This window comes from Calonectris borealis, chromosome 7 (genome assembly GCF_964195595.1).
Source record: "Calonectris borealis chromosome 7, bCalBor7.hap1.2, whole genome shotgun sequence".
NCBI classification, from domain to species: domain Eukaryota; kingdom Metazoa; phylum Chordata; class Aves; order Procellariiformes; family Procellariidae; genus Calonectris; species Calonectris borealis.
In genome coordinates, this window is record NC_134318.1 from 23,463,903 (window position 1) to 23,479,026 (window position 15,124).

Genomic DNA, 15,124 nt, shown 5'->3' on the forward strand with positions numbered 1-15,124 from the left:
CTTTCCCAAATACCATACTTGCAGCTGAACCCCATTCTGCTAGGGACAATGTAGAGGAGGAACTGCCCCATGGGAAAGTATGGTTCAGACTTGGTGTTTGTGAGACAGCCTTACAGTAAAAGGTATAGCCAATAAAAGATTTATTGGCTAAATTCAGTGAAAGTGATCTCTGAATCTTCTGCTTTTAAGAAGTGAAGTTATGGCAGTCTCCAGTCCTGGCCCTGGGGCAGCAGTTCACCCTGGCTTCGTCACTGACACAGCATCAGCTGTTGCGCGGCGGAGCTCTCTTTGGGTAACAGACTGGCAACGTCAACACAGCTGCTTCCTGCCTGAGAGTGCAATAGAGTACAGACAGGGATGTCCCCTGCCAGCCCCATCTCGTGAAGGCTGAGACATACAGTATTTATGCCTAGGATAAATTCGGCTAGCAACTGTAACTCTAAGTACATCAGAAATATTTTGTTTGTAATTGAATTTTGATAATGCCATTAATGTTGCACATTATATTTTTATTCAGCATGTAGTTTTCCTTCCAACCCACAGAAATTTCATAGAATTATTTTCATTCATTCCTTTCTTGCACATTGCAAGAAGTCACCCTGAGTTCCTTTTTTTATCGCTCACCATCTGTCAAAAAGCAGTAGTCCTTGGTACCATCTGTGAAGGATGTTGCCACAGAAACAACTGCACATTGGTCCTCCTTTCTGTCATTAGCAGTCAGGCATGGCTCTGCCAATTGGTAGTTTCCCCTCTCTAGAACCAGCTTGGCAATCTAAAACAATGATAAACACAGTCCAGTTACACAGTACACAGTAAGCCCTAAGTCTTTTTACTTTTTTTGGTTGTTTTTTTTTTTTTCCTCAGGAGAATGGGGTTGGATGGGGTGGTGTGGGAAGTTTCTTTTGGCCCAGCTTTGCTACTGTGCTTCATATTAAGTGCAGTTTATTCTACTGGGTATCTTATTGAGCTCTGCTGTTGTACAAACCTGGCCAGATTTCTTAAGGTGTTCCACAGCCTGTTTGTGGGTGATGCCGCAGAGGCTGATACCATCTACTTCTAGCAGACGATCACCTGAGGCAAAAAAACCCAACCAAACAAAAAAAGGGTCAAGTTGCTTTGATGTTCAAGCTCAATGGCTGTAAACCTTGAGGCTACCCCTGTTGCAATAGATCTTCATGCTTCCATGTGTCAAATTATGTTCCTTTGTATAAAAGCAATACTGCTTGTTGTACAGCATTCTATAACTAGCACTTAAAACATACCGGGGTATTCTGTAAGTAAATGCAGTGATAGTATCTGGTTATCATACCAACACTAAAAGTAGATGTCAGAGTCACTAGCCTGATGTCAGCCATGGAGAGTAACTGTACAATGTTGGTATGAGGCTCCTGGTTTTTCAGTGGGTTTTCTACATGTGGTACAGGGACAGGCTGAGGAGTGGTGGACTGCATATTACGTTTCACAGTTGTATGACCTCCAATCCAAAATGTGTTTCATCGTCCCTGTGGCAAGATTTCCACACTAACATAGAGTTCTGCAGCCCAGAGTTTTATTGCCAGACACGTTACCTATCTGTATTTGTCCATCCTTATCTGCTGGTCCCCTGGGAATAATTGACTTCACATATATCCCACCATGACGCACGCTAGTGTTAATTCCACCCTGCAAAACAGATGTCCACAGATTAGAGTGGAGTCTTCACATGTTCTTCCTGTGATAAAAATCAAAGCAACTTACACATGCATTGCAAAGCAACTGCTTCAGGAATTACTTTTATTTTTTAAATAGGAAAAAAGGAAAGAGGATGTTACTCCAAAGTCCCATCTAGTTGTAATATACTTCCCTATGCAGTAATCTTGTTTTATTTTCTCAGGAAAATGCAATGCATTTCTACGTGGCTATATAAAAACATTTACTAAATGTTGATAAATTTTTCCCTGTCTAACATAAAGATAGGGTTGCATCTTTCAGTCAGTCTCTAGCCCAGCTTGCAAAATATGCAATATCCATTCAGCAATTATTAACCTTTCGGACAATATATAGAGCATGGACCTGCACTTGTACAACCACTTGAGAGCCTATAGCTCGGAGGAATTCCAGATGAACCTAAGAATCATGTTCCGTCCATGTACGTCCCCTGGCCAAATTCAGATGAAAAAGCAGCTCTCGATTTCTTCTGCAGGCAATGAAATGGCTCTTGCTTCCCATACCATTTCAGCAAGGACTGTAAAGACATCTCAGCCTGGAGGGGTAAATTCAACTCTGATAGCCAGGACAAGGAATTATTATTCAAATGTGGCAGATAGTTTTCACTGCTGCCTTCTCTGGTCCTCTAAATATACAGAGGACTGTATTTCCTTATATTAGGAAATAAAATTGGCTGGGGCCCTTCCTCTGGCCTTCAGAGTAAGAAGCATGGTTTATCTTGAGTCCATACAGCTAAACTTTCAGCCCCCCAGCATGGGATGGCTTCTGTTATACTGCTTGTTTTGAGGCACAGGTCAAAGCCATATTGGGGGCTGTCAACAACTAAACAGTGCCTGTGGGCCACTGCTTAAGCCCATGCCATGGTCCTGTATAATCTGCTTGTACTGACACAGCCTTTGCGTTCCAGGAGCTCCAGGGGAGCAGCAAAACCAGTCATGACTTGAGGAATTCTTTGCATCGCTGCATTTTCTAGAGGCTCTGGCTATATCCCTTCCTGACCAAACTCCACTTTCAGACGTAGGTCTTGTTCTCAACTTGACTAAGGATGAAAAGGGCTTTATGCCAGCACACTTCTTTCACAGACTCTGCAGGCAAGAACTGGGGAATGAGCAGAGCCAGTACTTTATGCTTTCCCTGTCAATCAAACAGACACTTCGGTTTGAAACGTGCAATGCTAACAGTTCTTGTTATCAGCCTATTTTCTATCTTTGTTCCACATAAATACACTTCCCTGTGTGTTTCTTGGTCATGTAACAGTTTGACAGGCACACTGAAAGATTAACAGTAACACTTGCAGTCACACTGATTCCGAAAGTCCCATCTTCTTTTACAAGCTCCACAGTATAGATTTCCTTTGAGTTGGTTTCAGATGGAGATGGTAAGTTCAAAGAATCAGCTTCCTGTCTCAAAAATATAAACACTAATGAGACTACAGCATCTCAATAAAAAAGGGGGGGAAAGGAAGAAAAAAAAGAAGAGAGAGTTTCCAGAAGGTATAAAGGGTTTGATCCACTGTCACTGTAAGCCTGGAGTGGTACAATTTATATCCCTGACATTATTTCAAGCTTACACTAATCTTACTCAAAATGTAATCTGTCTAAACGTGCATAAGCTGAGTATAGATAGGGAGGCTGTCTAGTAGTAGGAACGTAGACACAAAATGTTGCTGTTCTGTGTCTGGTTGAAAACTTAAGAGATTGCAAGAAAATAATCAAAATTTTGTACCTCCACTGGAAAAGGAAGGAGAATTTTTAATAACATTTTGTGGAATAGTTTCCCCATTTTTTTACATATTCTAGACATGTCTATAATTTTGACATTTCCAATGTAATTTAACAAGCAACATCTTCCAAGGTTTTCTTTCTCCTTTCCTCTTTTTTTTAATTTCTCGGTTACTTTCCATTCTCAATATAGCTAGCATGTTCTTAAGACACATGCTGGGCGTAGTATTACTGACTAGCATGAAAATCTCAGTTACCTCCACATCCAGGCTATCATTTGAAGGAACTGGAATCCTAGGGCCCAATTTTGGTGCTAAACTCCAGGAAAGAGCCTTCTCAAGTTCATCTATATTTGTGTTCTGTTCTGTGGGGAGAGCTGTATGACAATCCTGAATCTTTTTTCTCCCACTGTCTACACAAGAGATCTCAGATCCACTAGTGCTGTTTCCTCTTGATAGATTCTTTTCTTCATTTAATCCTTCTTCATACATGTCTGTAAAGCCATACCAAAATAAAACATTGCTGAATGCAAACAGTAAGTAAACTTGAAGGCAAATATTATACCTCAGCACAGGAGGACAAAGTAACCTCCTACATCAACTGGTTGTGAAATCAGATCTATAAAATGAGTCAGTCATTGTAAAATGGAGCGCTGCTATTATAAGTGTGGAGAAATGTATTTGCTTCATCACTGCAAAGGACTATGACTCTATCAGAGAAAGAAATGCCAAAATTCCCTTGGTATTCAGCAATGTAGCCCATAATTTTTTCACATTGACTATAGAACAGAGATCACATGACACCTACGAGAAGTTGACTATTTTCACTGCTAGCCTATGGTTATTATAACTGGCACTGAGTAGCAAGAAAATACTACTACATCCCAGTGCCTGATAAATACCAGTGTCCTGAGTTAACTATTAGCATTCCATAGCCAGCAAAGACATTTGCCTTTATACCTTTGGGTTGAGAGATGATGAGCTCCACTTCATCAGGAGAATTCTGTATGATTTTAACTGCGGTATTAAACGAAACGCCCTCGAGACTAATATTATTCACAGAGATGAGTCTTCCTCCTTAAAAAAAAAAAAAAAAAAAACAAAAAAACCAAAAAAACGAAAAAAGGATAAAACCAAGACATGTAAATAAGGAAATAAATCCAGAGTAGCTAACTTTAAACCATGAAAGTATTTTAATTCTAATTAAAAACTAAGGATAATGACCTGGTTTGATATTTCCAGCTCTGTCTGCAGGTCCCCCAGGGATAATTGAAGCGATAAAGATACCGAGGTCCAATTTTCCTATATTTTCTCCTCCAATAATTACAAAACCTGCAAAAATGAGATAGCATGAGAATGCAGAGACACTGGCAGTATTAGAAAAGATGAACCTTGGGAACACAAAAGCTCTTACTCCAGTGGTGTAAAGTTTATATGTGGTATGGAGAATGGGGAGTTCTGATTTACATGGCATGAAGGTCTTGATTTGGGAGAGCTTTAAATTCATGTTATAATTAAAGTGTGCTATTGACTTCAGTGACTATTTAAATATAGTTTCTCAATAAGAATACTTTCCTGGCTTGGGACTTTTAAAGGTTCCAACTACTTTCTTACAAGAGTCATAAACTATGTGGACTTTAGTATTTAACACCTGCAGGACGAAAATAGTTTAAAAGCTCATTAGATAAGTTTGAACGTTGTTCTACATCATGTAGTCTAGGGCCTCTGAGGTGGGCCATATAAACTTCTAAGGAATATGTAACAGATATCTAAGAAAATTAAATTATTGTCAAGTAGTTCAATTTCAATATCCTAGCTCAGAATATTCTGCTTATTGCAGAATATGTTCTTCTCACTAGTAGAATAGTTGGGTTTGGGATCAGGATATTCTACACAGACCTGCACCATTTAGAAATTTGATGTTTAATTGTATTAATGGTCAGCTGTGAAACCTGATGGTCCTCTGAACTCCTCCACAAGAACAGGATACAATGCGATAGTGTATTATATAACAAGAATGTTATCCAAGTAAGAATCCAAAAGTCAGGAAACATTCATGTTAAGCTCATGTACACATTTTGCACCCCCACAGGCAATACCTGAAAGGTTTTCAGAACACCATCTCCCCTGTGTAAGGTCTAAGATAAATAAAATCACTGCACATGTAGTTCAGATACAAAAGTAGACCCTTGTTCCTTTCATTCTACTCTTAGCACTTGGTCCCCTTGACCTCTGTGGCCTTAGTTAATCCTCTGAAAAAACTGTGGTCTTCATTTATGCGCTTAGTCATTTTCAGTCTCAGAAATTCTAAGTCCTTCACAAAGATTGGTAGTCTTATTCTATAAGAAGAATAAATGAGGTGAAGAAGGTTACAGTATTGCTCAGCTTGAGTAGGCAAGTATCAGTGTTAGCACCAGGATCTGACAGTCCCAGTAACAAACATAACATTCATGTTCCTTACTTACCAAATCCATTCTTAGGGTCACGTTTTAGGCTGACACAAATGATTTCTCTTTCTAGACCACTTAGCAAAACTTCCTTTTGGATGGCTGGTGATCCAGGTGCTGCAGAAACAAAACAGCTAGAATAAATGCAGATTAATGCAGGGAGACAAGAGATTCATATAGCATGCAAAACTGGGGCTTCAAAAATTAAAAATATATTTTGACCTTGTTTTCAACATTACCATTACTTCTGAATCAGTATAATGCAGGAAGGAAGCTCAAACAAGTGTTTGGAAATTTGCATTCTTTAGAAAAGTATGTGTACAGTAGCTGTGTAAGCTCTTCCTATAATGTTCGTTTCTGGGAGAGTACCCATTTATCCGCAACATTTTTATTAAAATTAGGATATCTAAAGAGTCAGGCATGTAGCGCCCATTAAACATGAGGGTGATTTGGACACAAAATCTCCTATGGGTTCCTTTGGAAACTCTAGCCTTCGGCCCTGTGGGCCCTTTTGGCTCTGTAGATGCAATCCATCAGCGCTGATTGTGATGGTGACTTTTGTAGTGTTAACACTACTTAACATTGTGCAATTGCCACAGTGTGTTTAAAGTATAGTTCTTATTTTAAAATGGACTAACCAAATAATTATAGCTTTGTATTCCATAGATCAGCTCACTGTGTGTGTGCAATATGGCTTCTGTTAGAAAATTAGGTGTCCATTCTTCTTATTCCAGTTAGTGTCATGCAAATGCAAGAACAGAGGAAGGACCTGGAGCCTATGCTGTCTCATGCGTTATTTATTGAATTGTAGATCTCAATTGCAAACCAAATGATGACCTCTGAGCATAGGGATATTGCCCCAGAGTCCTGGGTGTACTGAACTATGTCTCTGAAGACCATTAGGCACCATTGATAGAATAATTTTATCACGAAGTCCCTTACCACTGATCCTGATGGAAAGCGGGAGTGAAAGGGAAGAAAACAGCTTGTCTTGCTAAACTCTGGGTTAATTCCCAGGACTAGAAGTGCAAAAGGATATTCTTTAATCTCTAAGTAGAATATATTTTGGTCTCCTGCTATTGAAACAGTAAATATGGAAAGGTACTGTCTCTCTCTATGATTGTTATACTCACCACTGATTGTGTTCTGAGTTGAGTGGATAGAGAGGTAGTCATAACTCCTTTGCTTTCCATTCAAATTGATGTGCATTTCTGACTGGGATAGCCCTGATGTGGATCTGCACAGCAGGAAATTTAAGACTGCGTTACAATGACAAATCAGCAATGGTATTTAGCACTCTTCGTTGTCATTAGTCTGTCAGAGACAAGTTGGGAATGCACATGTTTATAGCCTTTCAACGAGTATTCTGATTTCTGGGCCACTTCATTGTAGAGGAGAGGCAGTTTATCCTTGCCAGCATTTGCTTCCAAATAACAGCTGCTATTAGACCACTCACATCACAACTGATTTCTGGCTGTGTTTTTCTCTGAGTTGAGTGCAGGCATCAGGAAAACACAGCATAGCCTCAGCATGATTCATTCAGCCCTGCTGTCCATTTGGACAAAACCACATCTGAAAGTTTTCCTGGTAGTTCATGTTCTTCTTGGCTCTATTCTAACTCCTAGTATTCTAAAAGGCACTAGAATTCATCAAAGACCTTGAGACTGTGTGCAGTTATAGTAACCACCTACACTGGTGAATGTACCAATGCAAATTAAAATGGAGAAGTTCCTACACTGTTCTCTGTGATTTGCACCTTTAGACATGCAGGAATCAATTAGGTAAGACCTGCTCAAAAACAGCTTCCACTGTGCATTCAGTTCACATACTGCCATTTCCAGAGAAGATACACAGACATTAAAGATTTTACTTTTATTTTCCCTTATTTTTATCCATCTCCGTAACCCAATAAGTGGTTCATTCCTGGTACAAATTTAAATGTCACTCTTTTTCAAGTTCTTATCTGTTACACTGTTAGCTTCCTGCCTGTGTTTGCACTACTGCTGGCACCATGGAGCCCCAGGCCTGACAAGGGCCTTTTGGTGTGACACAATAAAGACTGAAAAAAAAAAAGTCTGCCTCAGAGTTTACCATAGTGGTTTGCAATGATATAGTCTATGACTGAGTATTCTTACACACGTTTAGAGGAAAAAGCAAACCTACCTGCCAAGATTGCTTTTGTCTCTGGTCCTGTTGTTGGTTTCCACACTGAGGTTGTCACAAGATTTGCTCATCATCCCAGCAGAAAGGTTTTCCAGATTTGCTCCATAGAGCACATTCTCTGAACGAGACAGTCTCTGAATCAGGGCAAGGTGTTCACGCTGAGCTGCATATGCAGAATTTGATTTGTCTATTTCCATATATTTACTTTCCTCTGAATAAGAAGGGAGAGGAAGGAAAGATAAATCCACTGATATTATCCCATCTTTTTAAGCTCAAAGCTGCTTTCTGTCTAACCTTTTGAACATACAAGCAAAAAAAGATTGACGTCACAGATGTATTTGTTTTGGTATCCTTGACGATGTCTAGGCCTTAGAGTGAGTGGAAGGGGTTTGCAATCCATTTCTTTCATAGAAAGTATATGCAGTATTTAGATTTCATTTCTATGAATTATACTGCAAATTCACTTTCCACAAGACAGATGAAATGTACAACCCTGTATAATTTAAACCTGAATATCTCTGTAAAGTGTATTTTGTAAACATTCGGTGTATGGGAAATATCTGTCTGTCAGAGACAGAAACAGCCAGGTTGGTAGTTTCCCATCCTTCACAGGCCCACCACTCCAATGTACGTATATCTGAGAAGACAGGAGCTCTACTAACACATGCTCTTTTAAGTTCAGAGAGGGGCCAAGGAGCTGTTTGCTCTGAGTGATTTGCACAAGTAAAGTTGAGTAGGGGACCATCTTGGTGGCAATGCTTGCTATCCCATTTTCCACCACTGTGGAAATGCTTGCTTAATGACATCTGGGCTCTGCTATATATGAATCTATCCTCTCAAAAGATTTTATTTCCCTGAAACAAGATAGTGCTGGAGGAGGCATTGTTAATTTATTGGTTCTCAACTGCTGGGCTGGAGAGGGGATTTGAAGGAGAGAGGGACAGTAGACATGTCAGAAAGTAAAACAAGAACCCTGCTTGGTACAGGCTAGCACAAATATGGGCTTTAATTCTGCTTGTACGTGACAGCTCACCTCCCGTGAGTTTTCCTAACAAATATTAGCCTGAATGCTAATCTAGCTTTCTAGAACACTACTCTGCAGCATTAAACTAGGCTTCCTCTTTACTCAGTGACTTTGATCAGGGGCATTTGTTAAGGCATCAGAAGGCTTAACTGTCCACAGTATTAGTGCAGTCTGAGAGTTGCCATGGTGATTTCAAAGTAGGGGGTCGCTAACAAGTTTTGAAGAGATGTGACTTATACATCTGAACAGTGCAGCAGAAGGAAGAGTTTCCCTCTTGCAGAAAGAGCCTTATAATCTCTTACAGTCTCACTGCGGTGGCAAAGGTAGCATTTTGAACTACTTTCTATCATTGCCTTCACGAAGCCTTTTTTTCTGGGACAGCAAGCACACACCGAACTTCAGAAACTGCAGTCACACAGCTTGTGTAAGTCTGGCTGTTTTCTGTGATTTGAGGTGCTTGTAATCAGGACCTGGATTATAATTTTCTTAGCTCTCAATCTTTTTGTTCTCTTGTATATGGAATGTAGTAGTTTTATTAAGAAATATTACCACAAGCAAATGTGACACAGGAAACTAAGATTCACTATTAGGACTCATTTTTATGCTACAAATCACAGTCCCACTAAGTTATATTTGAAGCTACAGGAGCCTGAGCAACAAAAGGTGCCTTGAACCTAAATGTCATCCTAGCACCTTTTTCCGTGGTAACAAATTTGTGCAGGTGGAATTTCACTTCTCATAAAATAATTTTAGTAGAAAGAAGCAATATATCAATCATCCTGTTATATCCCATGATATAATTTCACTGCCAACACTTTTACAGTTCTACTAGAGGAAGGAGTATCCCAGCAGATAAGGCATGACACTTGATTCTTCTGCTATGACTCACTGGGTCAAATATTTAGTAGTTGTAAATGATGATGAGTCTGTTCAAGGCAAAGGACAATTCCTCAGCTAGTGAAAATCTACATTGCTCCACTGAAGTCAAGAGTGATAACAGTTGTCAGCTTAGGCTGTTATTTCTTATGTGCCTAAGTTTCCTCATAGTGATCCTCACCCATCTTTACAGAGCATGCTGAGAACTGTGGGTGAGAAGTGCTATGTAACTTGCTCTGGGTTGAGCAGAACCTTCTCTTAGAAACTATTGAAAATCTGAAGTTTAAGGAGGTAATAGTCATATCTTCTACAGACATGGCAAAACTTAAGATAAGAGCAGCTGGCAGCTACATAGTTGAGTGGGTGTAACTGATGTGCTTTTGGTTTGGTGGTTTTGTCCTGGGACTGAACCATAGGGTTGAATCCCTGTCTTATGCAAAGATAACAGTTAACTAAATTCAGCTCCAGCATATCTGGGCACTACTGTAGTTATTCTTTGTGTGGAACATTTATGAGGTTACATTTGGGGTAAGTCTGATATGTTTCTTCAGAATTCTCAGCAGGTTTCCTGAAGGGAAGTGTAATAATGCTTTTTTTCAAATCTGAGTTTAGCTATATAGTTATTATCATCAGAGAACCGCTCTCCACCCCCTGCACACACACACTCACATGCACATGCTAAATTAGACTTACACACCTCTAATTTCCAGTGAAGTAGGAGACGTTATTTTCTGCTCTGCAAATGGGAAACTGAAGCACAGTGAAACTGATGTGGCAAGTCCTGATTCTCAGCTTCACTGAATGCACCTTTCCTAAAACTTAACCTTGTCCTATGGCCTGAATAATGAAAGTGCATTTATACCTCACCTGACGAAGTTTGGCGAAGTTGCCTGGAATTCATCTGTGCATTGAATTTGTGCTGGGCAGAGCAGAGGTCCAGTAGATATTTACATGTCTTTGCTGTGTCAGTAAAGAAGGTGTGTTTCTTGCCACTGAAGCTGCTTTCAATCATAAATTTTTTTCTCTAAAGAGAAAAAAAAGCACAGCCTGCTTCATATATCAATTATTCAGAGGCACTGAAAGTTCATTTGTCTAATCTTGTTGGTTTATCCAGTTGTATTTATGCCTGGCTGCATGCCTTTTAGGTGCACTAAATGCCTTTCAGAAATTCAACAGTTGTTAGTGAGGTGTCTGTCATTGGGATCATAATTGCCCTATGTCGAAAATCAAGAGCCTTTGGACATTGTCTACATTGGGAGCAGGTTGATAGAACTGGCAAAATTTGGCCCTACAGATGTTAAAATGATTAAACCAATTTAATGTGAAAATGAAAATATCTTCAAGGGGCAGAAGGGCCATTTTGGGAGAGCAAACAGGCTGGGAAATGTGTGATGCAGGTTGACACCTGCACTGTATGATGGTAGGTTGATATGCCTCTGATGGCAGAATACCATTTAGAAGGGGTCACAATCTTGTCACCAATACTGGCTTGTTAACAGACGTCAATATACTAAGAGATGAGAATGGGAATAATAAGATCTGCAAAAAGGGAGACATGATCCCATGACCTCATGTAGGAAGGAAAACAAAAGAAAAGGGAGAGAGAAGTAAAGATGAGAGAGGAATGAATATGGAATATGCCATAAAGAGGTTTGACATAGTCTCTGTAATAGTCAACACCAGATTATTCAGTTTTATAGTAATTTGACTCCAGCCCTGGCAAAAAACTCCAGAACTAAACCTCACTAAGAACGGGATATCTTGGGATGCACATCCAGATCCAGCCTTGATTTTAAACTGTTTTCAAAAAGGACTTGCCTGTACAGAATGAGTCTAATCCTGGCTCTGAATGCAATAAATTTATCAAAATGACAGGCAGAAGGGGAGTAAAGTAGTAGAGTGGAGAAGAGATGCACTTGGTTCCAACTCACGTGAGCTGAAATTCTCTCTGTTTCACGCCACTGGAATCTTAAACTGGCAATTCTTGTGTGATTTTTGACCTCATACACAATGATGCCTTTGGCACAGATTCCCAGGATGATGTCCCCTCCTGCTCCTTTCTTCTCTTGGGACACATGATAGAATAACACTCCATATTCAGGAAGTTGCTGAGTCACCTTGTAGAGAAAAAGTTCATTTACCATGCATTATTCAAAAAGAGGCATGGGGAGGAAAGGTATGTAGATGGGAGGGGAAATTTTTTTGAGTGCCTTTACTGAATATTCTTTCACTCTGTCAAGAAACTTTTGGAAGCCCTTACCAAATTTTCATACCTACTGCCTCACAGAATCATCACCTTACTTTGGTATGTCATAGAGCCATTACATGCATTCATTTTCCATGTGTAAAATTGAAATAACACTTTCCTACACACCTCATTTGAAGAGGTAGAAGGATTATGTAGCTTCCTGCACAATAATCTAAACAGTGGCACTGAGGTACTCAGCATTACTGGTACTTGGCACTTGTGTGCATTTCTGAATAGAAATGCATGCAGGATTAATGCTGCATGAACTACTGTTAAACCTTGTTTCTTTCCCTTTTTTTTCTGTGTCTGTGTTTCCCTGAGCAAACCCAGAAACCACGAGGTACAGCAAATATGATGAGCTTAGTAAAACTGCTAATACTTTGGTGGCAGGGCTACTCTGACATTGTTATGGGCTTGTGTGGTTTCCTTTTTACAATAGCGATGACCAACTGGAAATCTTAACTGCAGTGACACCACAGCTCTCAGCCGGCAACAAACTCACTCAGGTACATACGCCCTTTCCTTCATGGCTACCATCTTTTAAATTAGACACATAAATTTCCGTTGCCAAGAATCTTAAGTTATAGGGTTTGCTAAATTGTACCTCAAAGTATCTCACCTAAATATAGTGGTGACTTCTGAGGGAATTTCACTGCCCCAGAATTCCCTTCAGTGCCAGACTTTATAGTAATAGCTCTTCAGTGTCGCTTCTTTCTTGCACAGTGCTCGTTGATGGGTGAAAAATTAAGTAGGATTATACTTCAAGGGACTGAGGAGCCAGCTTCTGCCCCTGCCATCTAACTGTGCAGCGGATACTCTGAGGAACTCACCCACAGGTTTTGGGTGTTGTTGCTTGTCTTTCTACCTCCCGCACTTGGCCACAAAATGTTAAAAGGTGACTCAGACCCTTTACAGAACTATGGAATATGAGGTAGGTTTCCCACCTTCTTTTGTTATCTACAGATCAATATGAGTTTGTTCTAAAACTTTTTTTTCCTGGGAAGCTAATGTAGAATCCCCAAATGACTTTTCAACCATGAATAGAGATTTTCAGTGACCAAAATAAAACACTTTAAGATCTGTTTTTCAGAAAGTATCCAGAGCACAAACGTTCAGGTCCTGAAAACTGGGGCATCTATAATCACTAGCTGAATCTGGGTTTTAATTTTTAATCCCTTTCATATTTGGAATTTGCATGTTCTTGCCATAGGGCTATCTTTCTCACTTTGTATGATGTGTTGACTCCTTCTACAGGCTTATTCATTGAAACAGATACTAACAAAGCTGCTTTTCTTCATTGGATTTGCCACGCATGATGGGACTGTCATTAAGGCTAAGCTTCAATCTATTTCTTCAATTCCACTGACAGTGTTAGATGAGGAACTAACATAATTAAACAGCAACTGAACTAAAATGATGCTATAAATAAAAGCATGTGGCATTGCAGCAAAATGGCTACTGATATTTATCCATTATCTAATGCCTGATATTTTTCATTTGATGAAAAGCAGAGAAGTTTGGGGGAGAAGGAGAAATTGGGAGGAAAAAAATTAAATCCCACATCATCGTGACACCCTAGAGCCCTAGAGAAATAGTCATGAGAGAAAATATTTCAGATAACTCCTTCCTCACTTCCAGGGTTCACAGGTATTTTTAAACAAATAATCACTACGTGTTTAGAAAGTGGCTGAACAGCTGCTATAGTTTCAGAAGTCAAGAAAGTGCTTATTCCCATGTTCTATAATCATCTCTAATACATTCAGTAGATGTATTTAGAATAATCTGGAACCCAGACTTGTCGGTAACATGCTGAAAATTTGCGTCAACCCTTGCGATGTTGAAAATACCCTGACATGTGCATTAACCCTTTATAAACTATCAGTGAAAGGAAACCTACCATGTAAATGTGATGCAAGTTATTTAGAGTGACAGTATCTACAGCAGAATGAAATTACGAGTTTTTTGTTGACTATTCAAATTTGTTCACCTCATCTAAAATCCACTGTATCAGGCAAGAAGGAAATAATATACAATGGTAAATAGAGAGGGGCTTTCTATCTCAAAATAAATAAATAATGTTTGGGGTATGGCAAGTTACCTTTAAAAATTCTAGTTCAGCTTCATCCTCAAATAGGGAACGATTCATACGATGTAATTTAGCAAGTTCTCGCTGTACATACGCCAGGGTCATTTTCTCTATTCGGCTTGCTGGAATGTAGTCTTCAACACGGAAATAGCTCTTTCCATGCATCTTTGGGAGAAAAAAATGAAAAAAACAAAAGAGAGAGGAGCCTTTTGTCCTTTCTTGACTTTTCTCATTTGATGCATTTCCATTTTCACGGTGACCCATATGCTGAAGTCACCCTGCTGCCATTTCCTAAAAGAAGATGGGGAACAGCAGGTAGTGTCCTGACAGCCAAATGTGCCTCTTGCACCTGGGCTCAGCCAGGTGCTCAAAGCACACACTACTTCTCTGTGCAGAGGGCAGAAAAGAGCTGGGCCTGCAGGCATGCCTGCAGTCTTGCACTTAGAGCTGACAACTACAGCTGAATGAGAACAACCTACAATGGGGGACCCAACGCTGGGATGGGTCCGACCGGGTGGATCAGACCACTCAGAGTTCAGTTAATAGAGCTACACTGATTTATATAACAAGTTGCTAAGCCACTATCCATCGTATTTGAGAAGTCGTGGAAGTCCGGTGAAGTTCCCAATGACTGGAAAAGGGGAAACATAACCCCCATTTTTAAAAAGAGAAAACAGGAAGACCTAGGGAACTACAGGACAGTCAGTCTCACCTCTGTGCCTGGGAAGATCATGGAACAGATCCTCCTGGAAGCTATGCTAAGGCACATGGAGGACAGGGAGGTGATTCAAGACAGCCAGCATGGCTTCACCGAGGGCAAGTCCTGCCTGACCAACCTAATGGCCTTCTGTGA

At 40.0% G+C, this 15,124-nt stretch overlaps 1 protein-coding gene across 1 annotated transcript in view; it reads right to left on the minus strand.

Moving 5' to 3' along the window:
- The window catches only part of FRMPD2 (FERM and PDZ domain containing 2), a 50,298-nt gene that overhangs the window by 15,952 nt on the left and 19,222 nt on the right, over positions 1-15,124 (minus strand). Inside the window, exons 14-25 of the mRNA XM_075155384.1 lie at positions 14,284-14,436; positions 11,869-12,054; positions 10,805-10,961; positions 8,038-8,248; positions 7,008-7,111; positions 5,893-5,991; positions 4,652-4,759; positions 4,306-4,504; positions 3,686-3,950; positions 3,003-3,107; positions 1,569-1,662; positions 940-1,071 (exon numbers count right to left, since the gene is read on the minus strand). Coding sequence (XP_075011485.1) covers positions 940-1,071; positions 1,569-1,662; positions 3,003-3,107; positions 3,686-3,950; positions 4,306-4,504; positions 4,652-4,759; positions 5,893-5,991; positions 7,008-7,111; positions 8,038-8,248; positions 10,805-10,961; positions 11,869-12,054; positions 14,284-14,436 — 1,813 coding nt within the window. The remainder of the gene's footprint in view (positions 1-939; positions 1,072-1,568; positions 1,663-3,002; positions 3,108-3,685; positions 3,951-4,305; positions 4,505-4,651; positions 4,760-5,892; positions 5,992-7,007; positions 7,112-8,037; positions 8,249-10,804; positions 10,962-11,868; positions 12,055-14,283; positions 14,437-15,124) is intronic.